Source organism: Panthera uncia, chromosome F1, assembly GCF_023721935.1.
Source record: "Panthera uncia isolate 11264 chromosome F1, Puncia_PCG_1.0, whole genome shotgun sequence".
NCBI classification, from domain to species: Eukaryota; Metazoa; Chordata; class Mammalia; order Carnivora; family Felidae; genus Panthera; species Panthera uncia.
In genome coordinates, this window is record NC_064813.1 from 23,615,428 (window position 1) to 23,628,868 (window position 13,441).

General features: G+C 42.2%; 1 protein-coding gene across 1 annotated transcript in view; it reads left to right on the forward strand.

Moving 5' to 3' along the window:
- The window catches only part of COLGALT2 (collagen beta(1-O)galactosyltransferase 2), a 111,267-nt gene that overhangs the window by 80,328 nt on the left and 17,498 nt on the right, over window positions 1-13,441 (forward strand). Inside the window, exons 6-7 of the mRNA XM_049634101.1 lie at window positions 1,862-1,981; window positions 12,224-12,300. Coding sequence (XP_049490058.1) covers window positions 1,862-1,981; window positions 12,224-12,300 — 197 coding nt within the window. The remainder of the gene's footprint in view (window positions 1-1,861; window positions 1,982-12,223; window positions 12,301-13,441) is intronic.

Here is a 13,441-nt window from a genome sequence, read left to right on the forward strand (position 1 = left end):
CATGGCAATTTAAGACAGATCGATGGCCAGTGTTTTTGTTGTTATAATATGTGAACCTAATTCGAAGCTGAGCCACTTATGGACTATGGCTAGTTTTCCTTCTATATTTAACTGAATGACTGCCTTTTTCCCTTAGTTTGATTATGACTAATACAATCTAAAACTAAGCCCTAATTATCTAAAGCATCTCTTAGAATGGTCAGATTTATCAGATGTTCTCTTTTTGCATGTTTGTGAAGATTTCTCTTCTGGAACCTTCTGCTGTTGTCTGAGTGGTGCCACAGCTCTCAACCTGGGATGCCCTTCCCTTGTCCCGTACGTTGACCCTCCTGTCAATTATGTCTCAGGGCCTCCTTGTTTTCTGTAATCCGCCCCCTCTCCTTTTCCTTCCTTCTCCTCCTCCTCCTTCTTCCACATCATCCAGTCACTTTGTGAAAAAGTGTGATGGTAAGTAAATATCTATGACCTTGCTGTGTGAAAATGCCTTTCTTGTCCCTTCACATTTGATGGACAGCTTGGCTAGTTCTCATCTCCCCTTTTTACTGAAGCTTTGGAAAGTTGCATGGTAAGATGATTTACCTAATTAGGATAGAGAGACAACGTAAACATGAAATCATTTTCCTCCCACTTCCTGAACTCATCGTGACTTTGCAAGGGGGTACATTTTCGTTTGAAGCGACCCTGAAGTATTTGTGTAGGCAAACAGCAGAATTAGTGAGTTTACTTGGTGAAGCAAGAGAAGTGACCACTTTTGCTGGACCAGCCCTGATTTGTGCCAGACTCAGTGAGGAAGAGGCTAAAGGCTCTTTTCTTCCCCTGTTCTTCTCTGCTAATGCCGTGAGACAGCATCACCTGGTCTGGCAGGTGATACAGCTGACTGGAGGAAATTTCATCTGCACAACATAGAGAAGTCACTATGCAGATAATTCTGTCTCTGGAAAGCATAGATGATTATGGCCATTAACAAATCAGAAGCTTGGACACACGGATCAGAGCTTGGCAGACTCATTCTTTCAACTAAGCAATCTTTTCATTAGTCAGGACCATCAGTTGTCGGATCTTTGTGAGACCATCTTGATTCCTATATTCCTAATTTTCTGGTTAAACACAGATGTTGTGCAACTCTTGGAGTTAGTCACGTGGGGCCTTGGAACCAGTGCTGAATACAGGAGGACTGAGGCCTGCTTCTGGCATTGTCATATGACAGATTCTTAGCAAGACTTGAAATGCAGTCTTTTTGTCCCTTTACGAATCCGTCATACAAGTTTCATGTCTGTTGGTTGACTCCAAATCCATGCCTGCTAAGAGAAATAAAACCTTGGAGAACTGTGGAGAATTCTAAATTTCCTTCTTTTTTTTTTGTTGTTTTTTGTTTTTTGTTTTTTGTTCTCCATATGCTTAGATTTAGCTTTAATAATCTGTCAGCCTCACAGGATTTTCCTGTTTGCTTTCATATCAAATGTGGATTTCATTCCTCATCTTCTTGTTATTTCCTGTAGGCGGATTACAGTGTTCCATTCTGTTCTCTGGAATGGGAATTCCTTGCCTCCTTTTGATCCCTTCGTGCTTTTAGTGCTCATTTCAGACCACGGGTATGCTTTTTCTTCAGAGAGAAAAAAATCAATTTCCTCTGAGCTGAAGAGTGGCCCCCGGTTTTTATTAGCCCCCAATGCTGCATTAAATTTTCTTACTAAAGAGCATTTTTGAGGTCTACGGGCAGTGTCTGAAACAACTACTTATTCATTTCCAGTGCCAAACTCAGCTTTAGCCACAGTCCGAGCTTTTTTCCCTTAGTTGTCTCTAGAGAACCAAGAACCGTGTTTTCTGATTGGTTGCTTTTGTTTCTCTCTTGGGTCCTCAGGCATCCAGATGTACCTCTGCAACAGAGAACACTATGGCTACCTGCCCATCCCCTTGAAGTCCCATCAGACCCTGCAGGAAGACATAGAGAACCTCATCCACGTCCAGATAGAAGCAATGAGTGAGTGACCCGGGAGCTCGGGTGATGGCTCTTGCTCCATTGCCACCGTGACCACACCAGCCACCTTTCCCTTCTCCCAGGACTGTGATCTCACAGTCATCGTCTGCCTTGGCTGAACTATAGCTATTCATTTGTTAATTCGTTCTTAAACTTTTCCTTTGTGACATATGAATATGACAAGGTCTGCCTTTAGGGAGCTTCCGATCCAGGTGGAGAGCTGGGTACGCAGTAAATACATTTTGTACAATATCAGAAGGGCCGTATTGGTATTTTGTGGTGTAGATTTAAATTCAAAACTTTTATGCTTTCTAATTATATGACTTTGGAAAAGTAATCTAACCTCCTTAGTTATGAAATGGAGATAAAGCTTTAGTGTTTGGGGCAAATTCTCCATTCTATCTATCTATGTATCTATCCATCTATACTTTATATAAAGTCTAATAACAATAATTATGACTTCAACTTAATAATAGGTTATCATGTAACAGATACTATGCTAAGCATTTTTTGTATATTGTCTCACTAACCCAACAACAATGACAGGGTTTTTATTATCCCCATATTAAAGATGAAGAAACTGAGGTGTAGAGAGAGAGTGTAAGTAACTTGCTCTAGATCTTTTTGCTAAACAAATGACAGATTGGGATTTTAACCAGTCTTGCTATCTGCAAAACTCACATCCTTAAACACTGCATCGTTATTGCCTCTGGGTCTAGAATGATGTCAGAATTTGGTAAATGCTCAATAATCACTTGCTATCATAATTATGACGTATAACGTTCAGTGGTGGCTAAAGGAGAAGGTAATGGCAAAACCCTGCCTAAGGGAGGATGTTGGAAATGGCTTCCCAAAGGAGGGAATATTTTCAGTTCATTTTCATGCAGCATCTGAGAAATTCTGTTATTCATCACTGGAGTATAGGAGGTACGTCTGTGGGCAGTAGCCATGGTTGGGGAGACACGGCGGGAACTGAGGCTGGAAAGTGGGCAAGAGCCCAGCCAGAAGGACCTCTGATGTATAAGGTGGTGTTTGGACTTTTCCTGAAAAGAGAGGAGCTCTTAAAGGGATTTTTATCAGAGAAATGTCAGGTTGAAATCTGGATTTCTAAAGGCCACCCTCATGGTAAGGGAAGTATGGCTGGAATGGGGGGGGAGTGGATGGCTCAGGCCAGAGGCAAAGAGGTCGTTGTTGACATTACATGGTAACCTAGGCAAAAGATGGTGAGGATCTGAGCTGGGGCAGGAACAGGGGGAATGGAGAGGAAGGAAGAGATTAAGAGAACCTTATGACATAGTCTTGAAGGGATTTAACCAAGAGTCTGTAGCTGAGCAAAAGGGAAGCAGAGAACAACTTCTAAGTTCTGACTTGAGTGTTTGGGGATAACAGTAAGAGTTTTAAAGGGTATACAGCATGTAGAATTAAGGAGACATTTGCAAAGAAAAGTCATGAGTTCGTTTTTAGACCCATTGAGTTGCCTGTGAATATCTATTTCCTGCTCCCCACCCTCAGACAGTAAATGCCTTTTTTGTCATGTTCATCTCAAAAAGAATGGCAAATAAAACCCAAAACCAGCAGAAGATAGAAAATAATAAAGATTAGAGCAGAAATCAATGCTATTGAAACCAAAACAAACAAACAGAACAGATCAATTAAACCAGGAGCTGGTTCTTTGAAAGAATTAACAAAACTGATACACCCCTAGCCAGTTTGATCAAACAGAAAAAGGAAAGGACCCAAGTAAATAAAATCGAGAATGATAAAGGAGAGATCACAACCAACACAGCAGAAATACAAACAATAATAAGAAAATATGGTGAGCAATTATATGCCAATAAATTGGGCAATCTGGAAGAAATGGACAAATTCTTAGAAACATATAAACTACCAAAACTGAAACAAGAATAAATAGCAAATTTGAACATACTCATAACCAGTAAAGAAATCGAGTTAGTAATCAAAAATCTCCCAAAAAATGAGTCCAGGACCAAATGACTTTCCAGGGGAATTCTACCAAACATTTAAAGAAGAGTTCACACCTATTCTTTTGAAGCTGTTTCATCATGTTCATCTCAAAGCATAGCCCTTTGCCTGTCACCTAGTAGACACCCAGTAAAGATTTGTTGGCTAAGTGAATGAATAAATGAACACATGGGTTTAGGTTGACATGCCCAGTGAGTAGATGGAGAGATAAGTCCATCAAGCCTAAAGATGTTGAGTAGGGATTCCATAACAAGATAATGTGATGTCACAGAATTTCAATAACACAGGAGCATGAGATGTGGAAGGACATTCAAGTATGGTAAAGACTGAGAAAAAGTCCAGTGGAGTTTTTCAGATAATACCCATGATAAGAATGGTTTCAGAAAAGGCTGAATCAGAACTCAAAGTGTTGTAGAAGTAATTAAGAAGCAAAGAAATAGAGAAAAAAGCAGAGAATTTTTTTTAACAAACATGTTTGGGACCAGAGGGTAAGGAAGACAATAATAATTTAAAAGAGTCATCAGAAGTTTTCTTTAAATAGCAGATTCTCCTACTGTATTTATATAAGCTTCTGTTTGCAAAATATCAGTCTGCTCAATATACGGGGAGCACATCAGTGGTGCTGAGCAAAGTACATGCACAGACTATACGTGGGATGAGGGCAAGTACTCCTCCCGTCACAACCTCTGCATGCTGATGTGCATGATAGCTTGCAAGCCATTCAGTCTTTCCTCATCTCAGTGTCCTGGGTTTGAAAAAGGCAACAAGAGACACTATTGTTCTCTAAGTATGTAGAGAATAATAGGGATAATGTAGAAAAAAATCCCCAGCATTCATGGCGGGGGGCGGGGAATAAGGATTGACCAAGGAGTTGGTGCAGTTATAGTATTTCTTGAACCAGCCCATAGGAAGTTCCTTTGTGAATTTCTTTAACACATACTGTTTCTGCCTATTGTCTATGTTCTAGATGAGGGCAGCATCTTACTGCCTTTTATCCCAAGGACCCAGCACAGGACAGGACATATGATTGGTACCAAACAAGTATTTGCTCCAAGAATGGCCACACAAGCAAAAGAACATGAGGAAATGGATGAAAACTGTATTGCAAAGAGCACTGAACCGGAATGCAGCATAATGAATTTCAACCCAAGCCCTGTCACTTCTGGAGGGAGAATTTTTCCCCCCCCCCCCCCCCCCCCAGAGCTTTAGTTCCTGTATCTGTGGAGTAAGGATAATAGCACTTACTTTGCAGGGTTGGGAGGAGCAAAAACAAAACAAAACAAAACAAAACAAAACAAAACAATGTACACCAACTCCATACAATATTGAAGGGTTGCTGTTATTAGGACTCAGTTTGACCTTGGTAATGTGTCACACACACACACACACACACACACACACACACATACACACCCCCGCCATCACTCCTGTTCCGTGCCTGCCAGACTTGACTCCAAGTAGATGCCAGCTCAGAGAAGGCCAAAGACTTACCTTCTCTTGTTTTCCACCATAAGACTGAGAGCACAGAAGCTTCCCTGTGTGTAGAAGCACACACATTGTCGATAAAGTTTTTTAAATTATATAAATTATAAATATGCATGGCACAATGCTACACAAGTAGAATTCATCTGAGAAGAACCTGTAATTTATAGCTGCCATTTCTAATCTCCCAGTGCATACCAGCTCTCTTGCTAGGCACTTTATATGTGGCATTTTGTTTAATTCTTGAATTTACCTTCGTTAGTTATAATTCTGTTAAAATTTCAGATTCTGAATTTTAAAAGGTAGAACATAACTGGAGTAAGAAAAATAATTAGAAAATAAACCTGTGAGGATAGTCATGCAGAAATATAGACTGGAGGCCCCTATAGGATTAAGGATTAATAATGAAATCATATCTGTCAAGTGTCCTCAGGAAAAATGGGCCAGATGTTAAATGCACTTTGCACAGCATCTGGAACCCAATGAACAGTAAAGAAACAGCTGCTAATAGACTATACCAATTGAAGCATTAGAACAGGAATTATATTATATTTATGTACAAACACTGAATGCCTTCCTACAATCTATGAGGGTACTGGGGATTCAAAACATTTTACAACCAGGTCTCTGTTTTGGGTATATATATTTAACTGGAGACACGGGACAAACATAAAAAAGACCCCAAGGATGCAGGATAGTGCTTTGTGAAAGGAGAAGATTTAAGGGCAATTGGAATTTGGAACAGTGAGAAATTGTTCGGGCAGGTGTATTCTCTGAGAGCTTCAAGTCCTGGTGGTTGTCAAGCTGGGCTTTGCTAGAAGTGTACAGTTTAATGGTGAGGGCACTATAACAGAGGAAACTGAGCAAAGATACTGTTCGAAAGCACTCTCACTCTACACGAGGTTTAGCTTTAAATAATAGAGGAAAATGAAGTTTGAAGGTTAGGGTGGCTTGACTGTCGTGGTCCCTGAATGCTTCACTAAAGCAGAACGCCATCCAGAAAGCAGTAAGGAGGCAAGGAAGGTTTTAGAAGGGAGAGTCAGGCTTTAAGTACTAAACACTTACTATGTTCCATGGATTGTTCAAGATGCTGGGGATACAGTAGTGAGTAAAATCAGCAGAAGCCCTGACATCAGCGAATTTATATTCTAACACGAGGTGCAGACAATGTATCGAGGGAGCAGCCACATGAATATTTGGGGGAAGAGTGTTCCAAGCCGAAGGAACTACAAAGGGTGTTTGGAGAGCTGGTAACGCTCCGGGAGCAAAAGGCCCATGTGGTTAGAGTACACAAAATGAGGAGTTGAGTAGAAAGAGATGAGATCATGAAGGAAGAAGTGTCCGGATCATGCAGAGCCTTGTGACCACAGTAAGGAATTCAGATTTTATTCTAAGAGTAACGGGACTCCATGTGGGATGGGGTGGGGGGAGTGGCATGACATTATTTATACATTTAGAAAGATCATTCTGTCTGGGGTGTGGATACTCGAGTATAGGAGGAGCGATACCTCTCTCTTGGTGAGAGGAGATGGTGGTTGGGATGCAAGATGTAGCAAGGAGGTGATGAGGAGCAGGTGGGTTTAGGGTATGTTTATTGGTAGAGCCAATGGGACCTACAGAGAACCAGATGCAGCCCACGAAGGAAAGCAAGGAACCCAGATGACACCAGGCTTGTGGCCTGGCATACCATTTAATGAAACGGGAAAAGATTTGGAGAGGGAAATTTTGGTCATGTAAGCTTATGATATTTTTTTAACATCTGAATAGAGAGGTTAAGAGATATTTGGATAGGAGTCGAGTTCAGGGAAGAGACTCCATCTGGAGACAGACATCTGAGAGTCATCAGCATTAAAAGGACATTTGAAGCCATGGAACAGTGTACACTTGTTTAGTAAAAGATCATAGAAAGAGAAGAGGGGAAGGAAGAGGACAGATCCTTGGGGGGAGTCAAACAGCCAAAAAGCTGGAAGGAAAAACTGAGAAGTGTCTCGGGAAGGAGACAGATGCTGCTGAGAAGCCCAGTAAAATGAGGATAGGGCAATTCTCATTGGTTCTGTCAAGATAAAAATCTGTGATGACCTTCATAAGAGCCACTGCGGTGCAATGATGAGGACACCAGCCCATTGGAGTGAGCCAAAGGGAGGACAATGGGGAGATGGGAAGGTGGAATCTTGTTGAGATGGGGAGAGAGAGATAGGATGGTGGCCGAAAGGGAGTGAGAGATCAAAAGCGAGGTTGTTTTGTTTTGTGTTTGTTGAGATAGGATTTTAGCATATTTATATGCTAACAAGAAGAATCCACTATATAAGGAGAACCGGATGATGTAGAAGAGAAGTTAGTTGTAAGGCTGAAATCCTTGAGAAAATAAGAAGCCTTGTCATCTAGGACAATTTTGGAGAAGTTGTCCTAGGTGGGAACAGAGATGCTTCTTCCACTCTAGCAGATGGGAAGACAGAATGTGTAGGTGCAGATGAAGCTGGCTTTGTGCACTGGAGGTAGAAGGAAAAGGTAGGTCTACTTCGACTTTGAGCATTTTCTTTATGAAGTACATAGTACATCAGCTTGAGAGAGGTGCTAGAGGCTTCAGGAGGGAGGACAAGGCATAAAACAGATCTTTCAGTGAGTGGGAAAGTAGATTTACTATGGAAGTACAGTTGCATCATTTGGCAATGTCGAGTGCCAATTTGACATCTGTGGTTGTAATTTTAAAGTGATTCAGTCAACACAGTTGTGTGAGTTTCTCTTTGCAGTATTCTTGGTGCTGAGTAAGTGGGTAATCAGGTACAAGCAGGATTGTGATTTTGCCAAACAAGATTAGTGGAAGCAAATGAAGAGTCTTTACAAGTGGGGCAAGAGTGCTAGCCCATTGGATTGGGTACCGATGGACATGAGGACCTGAAGGATGTGATGAAAGGAAATGTGGTAGTGAGTCACTGAAAGAGTGATGCAAGGACCTAGAAGCAGCCTGTTGGGTGGGTCACCATGTGGATGCTGAGGTTTTAATAATTAAATTATGGCAGGGACAGCAAGATTGTGAGCCAAAGGCTGTCATTATCGGTGGCTGAGGGGACATGACTAGGAGAGAGAGGGTGCTAAGATACACTTCAGAGAATCTGGGAGTTTTGAGGGATGAAAGGAAAACAGTTTGGAGTGAGTTGGGGGAGGTGAGAAAAATCAGCTTCTACTCTCACAGGTGACAGGGAGGCAGCATCCTTAAAGGAACACCAAGTGTTTAGTTAAAATAAAAAGATGAAGAGACATTCAGAAAACATAAGGGACCAAAAATGTCAAAGAGCTGATGAACTATGGACTGGAGCTTCAGAGATCAGAGGGAAAGAGCCCGGGTAGGGTGGGAGGTAGGAGATTGTAACAACAAGGAGCTAATACTTGCTGAAAGCACCGTGTGCATCGCTCTACATGTACTTACTCATTTCATATGTTAGGAGGTATATAGAAAATTTGAGAAGGTGCTTCCTGTACAGAAAATTGGGGGGTGAATGATGGGAGGTTAGATCTTATAAAGGTGATAGAAATAAATGGGCTATATGTGGCATGAGGAGGTTCGTCTTGCAAGCCAGAGCATGAGGTGATGGGAGGTCTTAGGTGCCCATTCTCAGTAACAGCATTTTGGAGCAATGGAATGTCATGTAAAGGTTATTAAGATTATTGCATGTGAAATCAGAAGGTCCAATAACCTTACCAATTACTCACTATTTGATCTTGGGCACCAGTTTATTCACTATTTGACCTTGGGCAAGTCTACATCCAGGTGGGTCTCAATTTCTTCATCTATAAAAACAAACGACCAAAAAAATAAGTGAACCTAAATGGTGTGGTTGACTATGAAAGCCCTTAACCAATTGCAGACTGTCAGGTGTGACTATTGTGGTCACGAACAGCACCGTGCTTGAAGAAGATTATTTTGACCATAGTGTGCGTAACAAGTTAGAAGGAGGCGAGACTAAGTGCGTGAGCGAGTGTTAGAAAAATATTAAAACAGCCCAGGCATGGTGAGTGAGGACCTGAGCTAAGGTCGTAACTGCAGCAATTGAAGAAGTTCAGGACAGCTTTTGGATTGTGATGAAATGATTATGATTTAGTTAGGATTTGGTGCAAGCCTGATCTCTCCGAGATTTCGGGTTGCATGACTGGGCTGGTACATTGTACACTGGATGGTGTGTGCCCCAGTATGGACTATAGAAAAGACAACAAGCAACGGTCACCCAGGAGCAAAGACTTAGCTAACTGAGCCACTGTGAACTCAGTCCAGTTGCTAAGGCCACCTTGATGCCAGTGGCTACCAAGGACCAGTTTTGGGGGCAGGCAGAGTGGGGGCGAGGGTCCAGGAGTCAGACTTTGGTTCACCTACCAACCAGTTCTATCAGCTCTGTGACCCTGGGCAAGTTATATTTAAGCCTCTGTTTCTTTATCGGTAAAAATAGGGACACTCATACTTATCCCATAGTACCTGTTGTGAAGATTAAAATAACTGGGATCACATGTGTGGAGGGTGTAACCCAGAGTTCAGTGAGTAATAGGATCTCTACAATAATAGCTGTGATGCTTATTCCTAGATCTTGAAACTATCTAGGAGCCAAAGAAGCATATTTTCCCAATTGGTGGTACAGTGGAGGACTGTGTCTAGGGAGGGATTCAGTGAGGGATTGATACATTGGGAATGATGGCGTCAGAAACGACCCCAAACCGAAGCTGGTGTACAGGTTACCTTCGACTTGGATGAAACAAGGACACATCCCTTCTCCTGGCATAGTCAGTTTTATACGTCTTACTTGCATCATTCTGTCTTTCCCAGTGGCTTAGCTCTGTCTTCAGTGACAAAACCCAGGCATAGTTCTCATATTTTTGCTCAATGGTGGCTTCTAGGAGCTAGCCACTTGTGGCTTTGGGGGGACACTTGTCCTGTGAATGCGGTGACTACCCATGTTTGATGGAAGCAAAATGGCAGTCTCTTTGGCTGAAATGTTAAAGCCACCTAGCCATGCGAGTGCCAGACAGAGACCAATAGCATGAAAAGGGTAACTCAAAATATAACCCCCTCCCAACTCCCAGTCCCAAGGAGGGAGAGCCAGACAGCTCCTCAAACAACATTGTGAACAAAAAGGAGTTTGTATGTGAAGTTTCTTTCTCTTAAAAGCCTAACTCTGTACATGGTGGCCCCTTGATCAATATTTGTTGATTTAAAAAAAAATTAATGAGGAGCGGGGTAAAGCAGAAAGGAACAAAATATTCTAGGCTCCCAGTGGAAACAGAAACACATGCACTGTGTCCTCACGGAAATGTGACCATAGGGGTCAGGGTTGAAGTCATGAGACCAACACCTGTTGGGTTTGGTTTAGGAAACCTGTCTCACCAGCTTCTAGAACTTCATGTCATTTGATCACAGGTGACACTGGATGTCCTGGTTTCTCTTTAATGTCCCAGGGAAGCATGAGTTAAACAAATAATACTCTATGGACAGTGTCTCAGTCAAAAGGGTGAAGAGGTTATGCTAGGATATCAAACAGTGACAAAATTCCACAGGCTGCATACAGCAGTGGCTTACTTCTTCTTATGCAAGGTCTACAGTGGTCCTGGTGCCCTTCTGGGTGGCTGTCCTGCATATGTTAGCACAGCATTCTAGGCTACTTCAAATGTGGGATTTCTCCTTTATCAACATCTGCTACTCTGGCCATTGTGGTGGGGCTGGGGGGGGTGGGGGGCGGGCGGGGGGAAGGGCTTGCAGAGCTGAGAAGCAGCAGTTCACGAGGCCATGACCAATCTCAAGGGTGAGGAAGTGATTCCTCTCCTAGGCCCGGAATGGAGGAGATGGGTACTGCTGAGTAGTAGTGAAGGCCACCGCCAACAGTTACTCCAGCCTCTCGGTTACCAGCTCTGACTTGGTTTTCTTTTTATTATCCCTTTAAGGAAAACGAAATGAGTACTTTGAATTTACAATTCTAAAATTCTTCAAGACCTTTTCAGGTTCCTCACTCAGCGTTGCTTCCGACCTTTCAAATGTGTAGTTCGCAAAGAGAACTTTTTTGGAGTATCAAATAAATAAATCTTTTACTACTTAAGATGTAATGCCCCTCCCATCTGGAAATTTACCTGTGAGCCCTGTACCAAGTGCGGGGATGTGGTTTGGCCCCCAGAGGCGAGTTTGTGTTAAAATAAAGGACCTTTTGCATACCTGTAGCTAAACCTGCCTGGATGGGATAAAAATAGCCCCAGACTTTGGCCCTTTAAAATAGACAGAGAAGGCATTATTTAGAAGAAGTCTGGCCCAGTTCTGAAGTCTTTCATCATAAGCCACAGTAAAGTAATAGCTTGAAAGTTACTGAGTTTTTACTATGCTAATTTACTGGGATGAGTGCTTTGCATACAAATCTCATTTAAATTTTACTACTCCCTAAGAGATACACTTTTATTATCTTGATTTAACACATGAATAAACAGGTTTGGAGAGGACACTTAACTAACTCTTCCAGACCTTCACAGACCAAGGTTTGGATTCAGGTCATCTGACTCCAGAGCCTTCACCCTTAATCTTTACCCTTAAGGGAAATGGGGCGAATATTCCAGTCTGCATATAAATAAGTGTTCTCAAAACCCTGACCATTAGGGTTCCTGTATAGCCACTCAGTCTTGGAGAACTGCTGAGTGGTTACCCCCTGTCCCGGACATCCAGGTGGTGTTCCTAGACATCAGATGTGTGGATGGAATTCTGTTCTCTGAGCCTTTTGCTAACAGAGTGCTCTGTGTGCTTCTTGTGTCTTCCAGTTGACCGTCCTCCAATGGAACCCTCCCAGTTTGTTTCCGTTGTCCCTAAATATCCAGACAAGATGGGATTTGATGAGGTAGGAAAGGTGTCTGTGTGTGCACGTGCACACATGTGCATGTATGTGGCGTGCTTACACGTTTGTATTAGAGCACAAGCCTGATGACACATTTGAGAGCCAGCAAGACTGACCTGGCTGCTGAAAAGGCATTGAGGTCTTGGGAAAATGACTCCGTTTTTGTTGCAGCTCAGCTTTCTTATCTTAAAAACTGAGCATCGTACACACCTGGAACTAAGGTAATATTGTGTGTCAACTATATCCAAATTAAAAAAAAAAAGTTTTTTAAAGGAGCATCAAGGTAAAGTGAATTAATCATTGAGTTAGAAAGACGTTACTGTTTAGTCCTGAGTGCAATTATATATTTTCTAGGAGCGGATATTGCTATATTTTGTAAACCTTTCAATCAAGATTCAAGGGTCAGGTAAGAGGGTATATGTTTTAGGTATTGGAGGACCTTAACTTTATTCTGAGTGGATGGAAACCATTCTGGAATAGTCTGTGCTTTATTTTCTCTGTGCTCTTCTTCCATGGACAAAGATTGAGGGTAGGGTTGAGAGGAAAATAAAAAGAAAAAAGAAACCTATAGTAAAATTCTGCCTTTCCGTGGGCAAGCACTTCATAATAGCACTCCAAGGGCCATATTTAATATAAAGTTTTTGCTTGTTTGTTTTTTAATTAATTTATTTATTTTTGAGAGAGAGAAAATGAGTGGGGGAGGAGCAGAGAGAGAGAGCGAGAGAGTGAGAGAGAATCCCATGTGGGGTTCGATCCCATGAACCACAAGATCATGACCTGAGCCAAATTCAAGAGTTGGAAGTTAAACCGACTGAGCCACCCAGGTGCCCCTATTATGAAGTTTTGATTGCATGAAGAAGGAAGCAAGAATATAAAGTGATGCCTCTCTCGGTAACGCACACAACAGCTACTTGGGAATGCCGGAAGTGTGCCTCCAAGTCATTGATCCTTTGTGGGTCCCTTATGTCACGTAGCTGCTGATCAGTATTCGAGAGCTTGATGATCTCGAGATTAGGGCAGTGCCTCAGGAATCCACAAACTGAGATGGAATTTTTCCATGGATTCTGGGTGTGTTGTAGGCCAAGCTTTGTGCTCTGTGCTCACTGCCACAGCTCCATGGCAAGAAAAAGCCTTGTTCATCATC